The sequence below is a fragment of the Eupeodes corollae genome, chromosome 2, assembly GCF_945859685.1.
Source record: "Eupeodes corollae chromosome 2, idEupCoro1.1, whole genome shotgun sequence".
Lineage (NCBI taxonomy): Eukaryota > Metazoa > Arthropoda > Insecta > Diptera > Syrphidae > Eupeodes > Eupeodes corollae.
Window position 1 is genome coordinate 93309820 of NC_079148.1, and position 13810 is coordinate 93323629.

The following is a 13810-nucleotide window of genomic DNA, read 5'->3' on the forward strand; positions in this document are numbered from 1 at the left end:
ATTAGACGTGATCAATCTAGGTACTCTACCATCTGTTACTTTCATTAAGAACTAAGTGGAGAGCATTTACTTAATTAACAGATATAAGTTTAATAGCTTACAGAAAATGTTAGTTATATAGTAGGCATAATATAGTCATCGACTAAACTTTATGGTTACCATACCAAAAAATATATTGCACGCATTTATAAAATTACCTATTGTAACTTGCCTACTCATCATTTAAGGTTGCCCATAACAGTGTTTTATTTTTTTGAAATTCCGATAAGGGGTCTATTGCTATATACGGTGCTGTAACTTAAAGTTAAGTCTGTACATAAGCAGGGTCAACATTCCTTTGTGAAAGTCACGTTAGGGATAAAGGCTAATTTGAGAAGGCATTTTTAATGACATGAATTACCTTAGAGGGTTTGTCAATTCCTCGCAAGGTATAGTACCCGTGAAAAAACAAGACCTCTGGCATGACACGGGTACTGTTACTGGCTGTTACTTTTAACTTAATCGAAAGCAAAACCATTCCAGAAAAAAAATTAAGAAGAGCCTGGGATGCGACCTACACTGTTCAGTTTTTTTTGTTGTTTTGTATGTTTTCACGTTTTTTTAAAAAAATTGTCAGTTGAGTTTTTCTAAAAATTAACTTAAAACTACCAACAATATTTTGCACATGATAAAATAATTTGATTTCAAAATCTATTTCTGTTAAGGAAATTTTTAGTCGAATACCATTTTTAACACTTTTAGTAACATTTATTGAAAGTTTGTATCTATATATGTACATATATTAAAATCAATGCCAATTTTCGTTGTAATGTTATAACTCAACAATGCCTTTACTGATTTGACTAGTTTTGGTCTTGAATTATTCTTGGAAGTCCAGAGAAGGTTTGTACGTAGAGAAAATTTAAAAAAAAAATCTTCAAAAGGTGTAAAATCAACATCTTTCTATACTCCCATACACAAACAATTTGTACTAATACTTAAAAAAATTCCAATTTGTTGATTACCCTGGAAATGTGCAACAAAGCTGTAATAATTATTGAAGATAGCTATGTGTCTAACCATTGTAAATAAAGCATTAGCACAATTAGGTATGACCGCACCAAATCGTGAGATACGTGATTTTTTTTATCGTGAATTGCAACGAGAGCAGTAGTTCCATTCTAATGATTTACATCCGTTCATTTGTACAATCGAATATAATGATAACTTTCGTTGTATCATTGATTTTAGCGGCCATTCGATCGGATGAGAAATATGCATTGACACTTGTAGCTTGGGGAATTGCTGCTACATTATTAAAAGGTGGTCGGATCGCACACTCTGCATTGAAATTGCCATTGAATGTACGGGTGATTGAAACTCCAACTTGCAATATTCTAAGAAATTCTGCTATGGCAAAAGTTCTGCGATTAATGTCAATTACTTTATGGGGTGAGTGCACAATGGCGAAACAAAATTAATAGAAGCATTTAATCGAACAATGCAAGATTTACGCGGTAATCAACAGCTGTTTTGGTGTTGCTCTGATATTGCTGTCAGGCGACTTTCGTCAAACATTGCCTGTCACTGTTCGATCAACGCCTACCTATGAAATAAACGCCTGTTTGAGGTTATCAGTTCCCTGGAGATATGTACGAAACTGACACTGAACATTAATATGCGTATTCACCTACATAATGATGCAACTGCCCATGAGTTATAAAACAATTGTTAGAAATTGGTTATGGCAAAATACCAATCGACAGTACCAACGGATTGATCAGTTTAACGAACAATTTTTGTACAGTTGCGCAATCTATAAATGAGTTGATTGAATGTGTTTTTCCGAATATTCTGCAGAATTACCGCACCGAAAAGCAATCACATCAAATCAATTCAAATTTAATCGAAACTGCCAAGTGTAGTCACGGAATATAAATCAATTGACAGTGTTATGAATCAAGATGAGGCAATGAATAATCCAATTGAATTTTTTAATTCATTGGAACCGGCTGAATTCGATTGAAACTACAATCTTAACATGTAAATCAAAGGGAGAAGTGTGTTTGATACCGAGTATCCCTATGATTCCAAGATTACAATATCCTGTGCGTTTGTTATTTGTGATGTTCATAAATAAGGCCCAAGGGCAAACACTTCACGTTTATGGTGTCAATTTCGAGGAATCATGTTTTTTCACATGGCCAATTTTATGTTGCCTGTTCCAGAGTCGGTACACCCGTCGGTATCGACGAATCTCTTCTTCGTTGGATTAGAAATTTTCTCTCGAACCGTTCAATACAAGTTGTTTTGGACGGATTCAAGTCTGAAACTCATAAAATAAACGCTGGTGTGCCCCAGGGCTCCGTTTTGTCTCCGACCCTGTTCCTCATTTTTATAAATGATCTCCTGTCTGCTACTTCTAATCCAATACATTGTTTCGCTGACGATAGCACTCTTAGCTTTTCATATTCGTTTCCAGACTCACAACCCTCCTCTTCGGATGTGGAACTGCAACGGCAAAATATGATTAGCTCATTAAATTCCGACTTACACAGCATTGTACAATGGGGAATAAAAAATCGTGTGGAATTTAATGCTTCGAAAACGCAATGCTGTCTTGCTTCGTTAAAGCGAGATAAACCGTCTTTGCCACTATCTATGAGTGGCACTTGCATCAACGAAACAGAAAATCTTTACATCCTCGGAATGTGCATCAGCAACCACCTTTTGTGGAGCGATCACATACGCGATGTTGCCAAAAATGCCGCAAGATGTCTAGGTTTTTTGAGACGTTGCAAGAAATTTTTTTCTCCGTCTGATCTGGCTACAATCTACAAAACCTATATACGTCCGAAACTTGAATATAACTCTCATCTCTGGGCTGGTGCTCCAGTAACTTATTTAAGCCTCTTGGACAGTATTCAAAAAAGAGCTTTTAAAATGATTGGTGACATTAATATCATAAACTCGTTTACATCACTCGAACATCGACGCAAGGTTTCTTGCCTCACCCTTTTTTACCGTTATTTTAACGGACTATGCTCTAGTGAAATAGCCAGTTGCATTCCTCCCCTTAAACAATTTAACCGTAATACCCGCGCTTCTAGGAATGCCCATCAGTTTACCCTTGAGCCCAACTTCGGACGTACTATGAAGTACAGAGATTCATTTTTTAGCCGTACTACGCGAATGTGGAACGCCTTGCCACGCTCTATCTTTCCCTGTCATTGCAATGTTCAGAAATTTAAAACCAATGTACACCGACACCTCCTATCCAACCCTTCCCTCTTTTCCTAATGCTCACACTGTGTCTTTGGCATATTAAAGGTATAAAAAACCCTTTTAGTGTTTGCTAATTATAAAAAAAAAAGAAAGATCCGCTATATTCAGAGCACCCAATTCTTTTTTTTGTTTTTTTTTTTACTATTTAATGATAAATATAATATAAATAATATATGTATCATTTGGGTCATTTGGACTTTTAAATAGCTAGCAATTTAAAATATTGTTTTCTTTGAATAAATTAACTTAATAATCATTTTTTTATTACTATGCTTTATACGTAGCGAAACACGTACCGAGCAGCTAGTTTCTTATATAAACAAATACAGATTGAATTTTTCTTCACAGAATAAAATCATTTTAAAGTCAATACCTTCATTTATTGAAGAGATATCAAGAATCAAATACTAATTTTATCTTGCGTACTATTTTTTGTAGATTTTATTTTTTTTGAAAAAACTGACTGTTGTTGAAAACAATATTTTCTATAAGTTAAAATTAGTTTGAATCCAATATTTTTAATTTTTTAAAAGATATTTAAGTTGAAAATCAATTTTTAGGAAGTTTTAGTCATATTTTTTTTTCTCAAAATTTTACCAAATGTCAGAAACGTTATTCTTCGTTGGATACATTTATTTTGGAGATAAACTCATTTTTTGTTGGTAACAATTTATTTTTTTATTTTTTAATTCGGTATCTCGTAACAATATTTTTTTTTTGGGTGGTCCGTTGAAAACTAGGGCCTAGTGACTTACAACTCTCAACTATTCCTGTGTGCGAGTAATGTTGTCAGGAATGGAGGGGAACTACAGTTTATAGTCCGATTCCGAACGGCTAGTTTGAGAAAGCACTTTTTCATGACAAGAGTTACAATTCCTCGCAAGAGGCAGTACCCGAGAAAAGACTTTAGATGGCATAGGCAGGGATCGAACCCAAGACCTCTGGCATGACAGTCGAATATGTTGGGCTAACCGAAACTCTTTTGAGAGTCCTTTCTTCATTAATATCTGTATAGCAAAATTTGTTTGAAGTCGAAAATCAAGTTAAAAAATAAGACTTCACTCTAGTACTTGAACCTTATTAACAAAAATAAAAATTTCTAATTGTTTTTTGGATATTTATAATTTTTTTGAATATTTGGACTTAGGATTGGTATTCGCAATAGTAAACCAAACTAAGAACTCAAAAAAGTACGTATACGCCCGAGTATACATTTTATTACTTTGCCAATAAATTCTTTTAATAAATGTGTCTTAAGAAATAATATGCATAAATAAAATATCTAGGAATATCAAAGTCATTACAATCCTTTTCTAATAATTTACTTTATAAATGTTGCTTTAAGTCAAAAGTCGTTAAGGTAATTTGTAACCTGATTAGTGATTTCATTGCCCACGAGATTACATCTTTTTTTGAAGTAGTTATCATATATTCAATGCATTTTCTTACCTTACCGCTCTTACATTTAAAGATGGAAAAATTGCAAATTTTGGATGGAAACAATTTATAAATTATTTGTTATTAAGTTTCTCACAACGGATACAAAACACAACCTAATTTTTCCGAACCATTTTACGTATTTTAAAATTCTTTTGATTTAAAAGAAAACGTATTTACTTATTTATTTTATTTGTAAATATTAACAATAAATTAAAATCTATTGTTAACAACTTTCCTAAGAGCGCTAGCATCAAATTACTTTCAGCTCTGTAAGATAAAATAAACCTTGTTCATGGAGAGATTTTATTTTTAATAACTGGGCAGATGGTCACCTTCTAAACAAAACAATACACATAAATTAGAAAACAACATGACGCATTTTTTTGAAAATCTGGGAATATATAAGACAAGAGTTAAGTCGGATAGTTGTTTAGTTGAACTTTAATTTAATACCAGACATTTGTGAAACTATTTGAAAAAATGCAGTCCCTAATAAGCGTTTTTATTGCATTACTAGCGGGTGTATTAATAATAACTGATATTTCTTTCGCTGGTATGATTCTTGATGCGAAACTTATCTAATTTTATTGAAACATAATTAAAATTTATTAAATTTTAGCTAAACAACCATTGTGTACATACAAAACATCCGAAGGTGAGACAGTCTTTCTAACTTATATGCCAACATCAAAGAAAGGTGAAGAATATGTTGACTTCAATCCTACTGGAAAGGGAATGTGTGTTAGAAAAGCAACTTGTTTAGATGATTTTACTACCAAAGTTGAAGAGTAAGTCTACCCACCCTATAATAATGTATTTTTAAATTAATGACTAAAATTGAATGTTGTGTATTTAATATAGCTGCACCTCTGCGAAGATCACTTGCTCAAATAGACGACAATTTCAAGGCGTATTTCCAAGTTGTTGTATTAAATGTTAAACACGAGTCATTAATTGTTATGTAAAATGTAATAACTTTGTTGCCGGACAATTAAAATAAATAATCTGATGTTTCTTTATTCGATGTGGTGAAAAATCAAATATTTCCTTACTGATCGTGATAGTAAGTTTTTTCGATTGAAAATTTTGTTCACAGTTACTGCCTCTTAGGGGAGATTGACAAATCCCCCAAGTGTAATACTTGTCATGAAAAGTGTTTTCGGATTTTGCATACAAACTTTAGGTGCTTTACATCCCTGATATTGGTTGAGAGTTGTAAGTCACTAGGTTCTGGTTGCGTAACCTAATTTAGTTGTTTATATAAAAAGGGTTGTTAAATTTTAAGGGCCGATGTTGATTTTGAATTAAAACATAAATTATTTAAGAACTTATTGTCATTTCTTTTTAATATGATAAAAATGGCATGGCATTTATCAATGGAACAAAACATCGGCCAAATGGCTTTCGCAACCTCAGCGGCACACCTCAATCCGCTGGTCCAAATATCGTCCACATTCAATTCAGACCATAAAAAGTTCGTTATCATCTCACGATACAGAACACCGCAGAACAGTCAGGCAGACAGCTTCATTTTAGAAAAAATACGGCCCGATGATACAGTCACTATTTATGGCTGCGTTGGTTTTTCGATATTAAGTCTTGGATTATCATTCGCCCAGATGTAACAATTCTGCTTATTGAACAATCAACTGAGTTGATAATGAACCTAATAACTGAAGATGATTTTCTTCGAAAATTGATCATCTTGCCACCATTCTGAACATTAATGGCACTTGAAATGATCAAGTGACTTATGTTTTTGAGTCAATTAAACCTTGTAAGCATGTAAATGCAAGTCTTTATGCATAACGTTCATCAACTTCGAGCGTAAGAGGGGCGATTGTTGGGCACGACGACGAGTTGAGGTGGACGGCTCTTCAGCCACACTATCGCTAACACGAGCAATATATTCTGCAGTACTTGCTGTACGAGCATGAACTGGTGTTTTAGTATCTCCTACAGACCCAGTTTGCTAAAATGGTTGAACGATTTTTCCGAAAAAAATCATGAAGTGTGCGATACGCATATTGATTTTAACGACAATTTTCATAATAAGCCTGAATAACTTTAACTTCAAATTAAATTAGTTTGAAATTTAGAAATACCAAATGAAATGCAGAAAAAAAACTTGATGGTTAGGTGTAGTTCACATTCAACATCGGCCCTTAAACTTTAACCGCCCTTTATATAATCAATTCGACACACTGAAATTTTACTTTTCGATAAAAGTCTAATAGGAATATTAAAAGGGAACTCGCCATAAAAAAATCTCTAGGTTTTTTGCTAAAGCAATTTGTGACAACTAATAAAATTCCCGTTAGATGTAAAGAGGGGAAGGAGAGGTGTTTAAACTAAGGCACCTCTCCTTATCCGGGCGGCAGCGGATGAATTCTCGAGATGGAATCAACGGTGGCGTCTACAGTTCCAGTAAGGTTGAACACCTTATAGGGTTTTTACGACTTATTCGGCAGCGGTTTATCCGGCTCCCCATCCTTGGAGATATACTAAGGATCTGGACCTTCCGTTTGGGGGCTGTGCCGTCGGGGTGACTTCCTGACCACGTAAAAATATCTTAGTGTCGAAGCACTAACAAGCCTCGGATACGAACGGATTTACTGTTGACAACCCACGCAAACGAATAAAGGACAACGAACTTCGGATATGCACGTGGAATGTTAGGTCCCTTAACAGACCACGTGCGCCGAAGAATTAGCGGGGGCTCTGGAATCGCAGTCAATGCTGAGTATATGAAAGGTACATTTCTGCAGACTTCCGCTGTCAGGTAGGATGATCCATTCAACATAGACGACGAAAGCCAACAATCCCGTCGTCCCACCTTAGAAGAAGTAAATATCTGATCTGAAGTCTAACAAAGCCGCTGGAGCAGATGACTTGAATACCGAGCTCTTTAAAGCAGGAAAGGAGTTTTAGACCAGGAAAGTCCACAGTCGATCAAATATTCACATTACGGCAGATCCTGGGAAAAAACCAAGATCATCAAATCGACACCCAACATCTTTTTATCGATTTCAAGGCCGCATATGACAGTATCTATAGGGACGATCTGTATAGATCCATGCCTAGTTTTGGCATCCCTGTCAAACTCGTGCGTTTGTGCAGGATGACCAAAAAGAATTCACACCGCTCCATAAAGATTGGAAAAACTTAACAGAACCTTTCGATGTCAAAAAAGGTTTGGACAAGGTGATGCGCTGTCATGTGATTTTTTAACATCGTGCTTGAAAGAATAGTGCAGAGCTCACACGTCAACACTAGAGGCACTATCTTTCAAAAGTATGTCCCATTACTTGCATATGATGATGACATTGACATAATCAGAAGAACTCAGCGTGATGTCAATGGGACTTTTGTGAGTATTGAGGCAGAGGCGGAAAAAATGGGTTTAACGGTTAATGAGGGCAAAACAAAGAACATGCTGTCGTCAAGAAAGGACATACAACACCGACGTTTTGGTCAAAACGTCACAATCGACGGACGTAACTTTGAGTTAGGCAAGGACTTCGTCTACCTAGGCTCCGCTGTAAACACAGAAAACAACTCCAGTGCTGAGATCAAACGCAGAATATCTCTTGCTAACCGCTGTATCTTTGGACTAAGAAAGCAATTGAGTGGTAAAGTCCTCTCTCGAGGGACCAAAGTGTCGCTATATAAGATTATTATCATGACAGTCCAAAAGCATGGACTATGACAAAAGTGGATAAAAGCACCTTGGGTCGTTTCGAGAGAAAAGTTCTTCGTGTTATTAACGGTCCCGTATGCATAGAAGAGAAGATGGAACGACGAGCTGTACGGGCTATACAACGACGAGCTGTACGGGCTATACAGCGACGTAGACTTAGCCAGAAGGGTAAAAGTTCAACGATTAAGTTGGATGAGTCACATAGAGCATAGGGCGCATGGAAACCAATGCTCCGGCCCGGAGTCTTTGAATGCACATTCACAGGAGAGCGCAGTAGAGGAAGACCGCGAATAAGGTGGCGCGCACAAGGGCAAAGTGACATTACAAAACTAGGGAGAAATTGAGAAGTTATAGTTGGGTGAGGCCCTAGTTCACACAGGACTGTAGCGCCTCCTTAAGTAAGTTAGTAAGATGCAAGTAGTTTAATTTTCTTGGGAACAAGTTATTATTTAATTTCAACCGAAACTAATACATAACTATAATTTAATAATTTAAATATATTTATTTTACACTAGGTTTTTTTTTAAACTCTTGAGGTTTGGTAAAATACTCTCCTCTCTTATAAAACTTAAAGACAAATTTAATGTACTAAGAAATATTTAAAGTATTTTTAGATTTACGCTGTTTGTAAGAGTGGTGCCAGCCAAATATTCCAATTCCTCGGTCAGAGCAGATCCAAGGTAGAATGTCTCTGGAAGGTCATCATTATAGTTTTCCACAAATGTGTTAAACGGGATGTATGTTCGGGATCATTGTAGGCCATGCAATATGTTTCTTTCTACGCCTTGCAAATACCCTGCTACGGTTTGCGGCGGATCGTTTTTAATTCGACCTTTCAAATTCGATTCGCGTCGTATTTCCTTATTCAAGAATTCACAGATTTCATCTCGCCAACAAACATTATGACATTTCAAATTCACCTTCCTTAATTGGTCGAATTCAAAAAGAAGAAGGCGAAAGCGAAAGTAATAGTTGAAAAATGAAAAACTTGTTAGCAAAACCATTCGCCGCGAACCTTATAATTAGGCCCTTGGACTAACTATTATTATTATTATTATATAACCACAGTAACAAATTCAAAAATGATGATGTAGTGCTGTTAATGGCAAACTTTAATACCCCTTTTATGGTTGGACAATCTAACACACTCGACATACTACGGTTGGCGAACTTTACAACTCGAGTTCGAAATTCAGTGCTACCATACAAATAAAATATCAGTCATAAATAAACGCCAACTCATTAAATTAAAAAAAACTATTGTGTTCATTAATTGATGATTTTCATATTTAATAAAATTGCAAAATAAAACAAAATGATAAGCAACATATGTACATATGTATGTATGTACATAGATTTGTTTTTTGTAGAAAACGAAAATTACAGAAAATGTAAGAATGCTTCGACTGCGTAAGAATATTCGAGACAACTATTATGTCTTGGAACTCCCTAATCATCTGCAAGTGGGACAAATATTTTGTACCTACTGTAAGTTCTTTCAATTCTAATTAATTTCTTAAGTTTCAGATCATTTTTAACACTGAATAGGAAAGCGTTTGTTTTCGTATTAAACAATTGGAAGGCAAATTTGAAAATCAAGCACCTCTTCAATCCCTGTTATATTAATATTAGCTGTGCCCATAGATTTTTTATCAGAGCAGCGTAGGAAATGATTTTGACTTAGGCCTGTCACAATCCTCGGTTTCCTTAGTATTAAAAGAAGTTGTGTGTGCAATTGAAGAAAAATTAAGTCCAACCTGGACTAGTCTCACCATGTCATCCGATTAAAAACAAAAAGCACGAAACTATTTTTTACCAGGTTACCAGGAGTAACTGGATGTGATGACGGAACCCGTATAAGAATTCGTTGCATCGATTGAGTTGCGTCATCAGTATCTTAACAGACATATTGCAGTATAAACGCAATGATAGTAAGTTTTTTCCTTGAGAGGAGCTTTTGGTTTTTAATGCAAGTTTGTAAGGCGTGTGACCATGAAATGTGTATTCGTTATGTTGACGCAAGATACCCTGGATCAATCCATTATTTCTTTGTATGGAACTGCAGTAATCCTAAGTCAGTACTTCAAACGTGGTATCAAAGAGGAGAACGTTCAATGTTCCTTGGTAGTATTTATATTTTTATTTCGTCGTTCAATATTTTTTTCTTAATTTTAGGAGAAGCTGTTCACCTACTATCGTCTTGTTTGCTCACTCCTTTTGGAAACGTAAGTTCTGGTTCAAGGCAGTCTTTATTCAATAAGCAACACGCCAAAGGCAGAAATATAATAGAAAGGACTACTGGCGTTCTTAACAGTATATTTCGCTGTCTATTAAATGAAAGGAAAATGCATTACGCTCCTGCAAAGGCAAAATAAATTGTGAGTTCATGCTGTTCCTTGAATAAAATTTGTATAAAATACTGAGTTACAGATCCCGAGATTGTAGAAGACGAAATAAACCAACAGAACGAATACAACTCGAAATTCCAAGCAGTGCAGAAGCCGAACGCAGAAGAAATCGAATAATCTCTGTAAATAAAAAACAACATTGAGATGCAATTCAAGTTCAAGTTTATTTTGCTTTCATAGAAAATAAAAAATATATTTAATTGAAAAATTAAGTCTAAACTCTATATTAACAAGAAAAAAAGGAAAAGAATTTATTCATTACTATAATATAAGAAAAAGAACAAGAAAATACAAATTATTTTAATTTTTGAAATTAAATTAAAGCATCTCAAATTCGTCAAAATTTTCTTTTTCTTTCCTTTTCTCTACTGCTTTTAATACAGCAAGCTTCTCTCCTTGAATTTCGTAACTTTTTCTGGAATATCTGGCAATGTCGGACCGAAAACTTAACTTTTCTTTTTCGATTTTTACCAACTTTGTCTGTGTTGCAGTTTGGCCCTGTAACAAGCGAAGCCGTTTTTTCAGAATTTTCATTCATTGTGGTTCTTTCCATTGCTGGTGGTGGGGGCGGTGGTGATTGTTGTTTATCGGCTTCACCAGTTTCTTTTTTATTGAGTACTTCAATGTCTTGTAAGCCGATAATTAAGTCCTCAGAAATTTGGCTAAGTGGTCCAAAGCACATGCCTTCTGGCCTTACAGCTTGCTTAACTCCAAGCAGTTCATCCACAGCTTGTTCCGAAGGTGTTAGGGAAACTTGAGAGTATCTACCCCCACCAGTTTCCACCACTTCCGCTTTATTCGTCGCAAGTTTTCTTTTGATTTAAAGCTTATAAGGTGGTGTGCTATGAATGAAATCCTAACTAGTCTGGATGCGGAGGGTTTCAGAGTGATAGCCTATGCGGACGACGTTGCTATATCAGTTTCAGGAAAGCATCTTAATATCCTAAAAGAACTCTTACAAAATGCCTTAGACAGACTAATACTTTGGGCTGATCGGTGTGGACTGGGTGTTAACCCACACAAAACCGAGCTGGTCTTATTTTCGAGGAGATACAAAATTCCATTTGTCAACCCTCCTTACATTAAAGGAATCCAATTAAAATTCTCAGACGAGGCCAAATACCTAGGTCTTGTCTTAGACAAAAAACTAAATTGGAAACGCAACATACAAGAAAGAGTCAAAAAAGCTACTGTAGCTCTCTTTTCTTGCAAAAAAGCTATTGGTATTAAATGGGGTTTACAACCCAGAATCACGCATTGGCTATACACATCGGTAATCAGACCGATTTTAACGTACGGTGTAGCAGTATGGTGGACTGCTTTAGAGAAAGGTATAAACAGGAATAAGTTAAATAAAGTCCAACGTTCAGCCTGCCTATGTATAAGCATATCGCTTCGCACGACCCCGTCTGCGGCATTGGACACCTTGCTCTACCTTACACCTCTTGACATATTTAGCAAACAAATAGATGCAAGCACTGCTATTCGCCTCAATGCTTCATCGCAGTGGACTAACAACAACATTGGGCACTCCGTAATTCTAAGGTACTTAGAATCAATTCCAAAGCACACAGATTACACCATCCCCCAACTACAATTCGACAGGAATTTCCAGATTTCTATACCTACCAGATCTTTTTGGGAGGATAGGACATTCTTGGAGGATGAGTCAATCCACTTTTACACAGATGGCTCAAAAACCAAAGAAGGGGTTGGTGGAGGTGTGTACTCTGAATGACTGAAATTAAGTGTCTCATTCCGCCTTCCCAATCATTGTAGCGTGTTCCAGGCGGAACTTTTGGCGATTGAGGAAGTCTTGTCTTGGCTCAAAGAAAACGTGATATCAACAAATGATATCCGTATTTTCCCTGACAGCCAGGCCGCTATCAAATCTCTGGACTCTGTCTCTACAAACTCTATAACAGTCCATAACTGTCGATCATCTCTAATGGAGATGGCGCAACAGTTTAATATTCCTATTTTAAAATAGGTGGACCAACATCACCACGTGTCAAGTCACAGAAAACATCTGGCCAACACTGTATTTAAAACGTTCAAGGTGCTTGCTCTCTTTAAGCAGATCGCATATAAGCTCCATAATAGGTGTCATAACCGGACACTGTCTAATAGGAAAGCACGCCACGAGACTAGGCGTATACTTATACTTTCCTACAAAAATATATATTGTTTTCTATGTTGATGATATCTTTGTATATAAAATGCATAGTATTTTATGGAACTGTTTGTTTTGTACATTCGCAAGATGGCGTTAGAAGTATTATAAATAGAAGTTAAGTAAAACAATATTGCTATTGCTATAGCTGACCCCATAAAAACCCACGATGATAGCACTATAGGTTTTATATACAAAGATGATATATCAAGGTATTAAAAATAAAAACTGTGATTCTTCTATGCAATTACTTAAAAAAAATTTTCTTATAGATATATGCATACAAATCTTTTCTTTTATTTGTTTAACGACGTTGCATCCTACAATTTTAACATAAATCAATCTGTTAGTAGTTTTTACGACTGTGTAAATTTCACATAAAATATAGATTTCACCCTTCAATCGGAGAAAGCTGTGTAATAAAGCTTCTCAATGCTTGGTTTGTTTATTATGTACTTTCGGTGCCATGTTTTTGTCATTTCATAGTCTTGAAAATCCCCATTCGGGTAAAGTTAAATTCAAAAATCGTTTGACGAACAATTCGGGAACATTAAATTAACTGAAGTCATAAATACTTTTTTTTTTATTTATTACCAAAGAAACTTTATTTTTTGTTTTTTATTTAATAACAAAAAATAAATTGCGAGAACAAAACAATAAAAAAAATGATAATAAGAGAATAGGTATAATATATATTACTAATTTAAATCGCAATAAAGAAGCTTTCATTTACAACAACAGCACACACAGTCTACAAGGAATTCTTGTAGCACTTATAAGATAAGGATTTTTTTTAAATAATAGTTTTGTTTGTTCTTATCTAAT

At 35.3% G+C, this 13810-nt stretch overlaps 1 protein-coding gene across 1 annotated transcript; it reads left to right on the forward strand.

Moving 5' to 3' along the window:
* Positions 1 to 5097: 5097 nt before the first annotated feature.
* Positions 5098 to 5723, forward strand: LOC129946498 (uncharacterized). Its single transcript, XM_056056714.1, has 3 exons — positions 5098 to 5257; positions 5324 to 5492; positions 5566 to 5723. The coding sequence occupies exons 1-3, from the start codon at positions 5185 to 5187 to the stop codon at positions 5642 to 5644; spliced, it is 321 nt and encodes a 106-aa protein (XP_055912689.1). The 5' UTR covers positions 5098 to 5184; the 3' UTR covers positions 5645 to 5723.
* The last annotated feature ends 8087 nt before the right edge of the window (positions 5724 to 13810 follow it).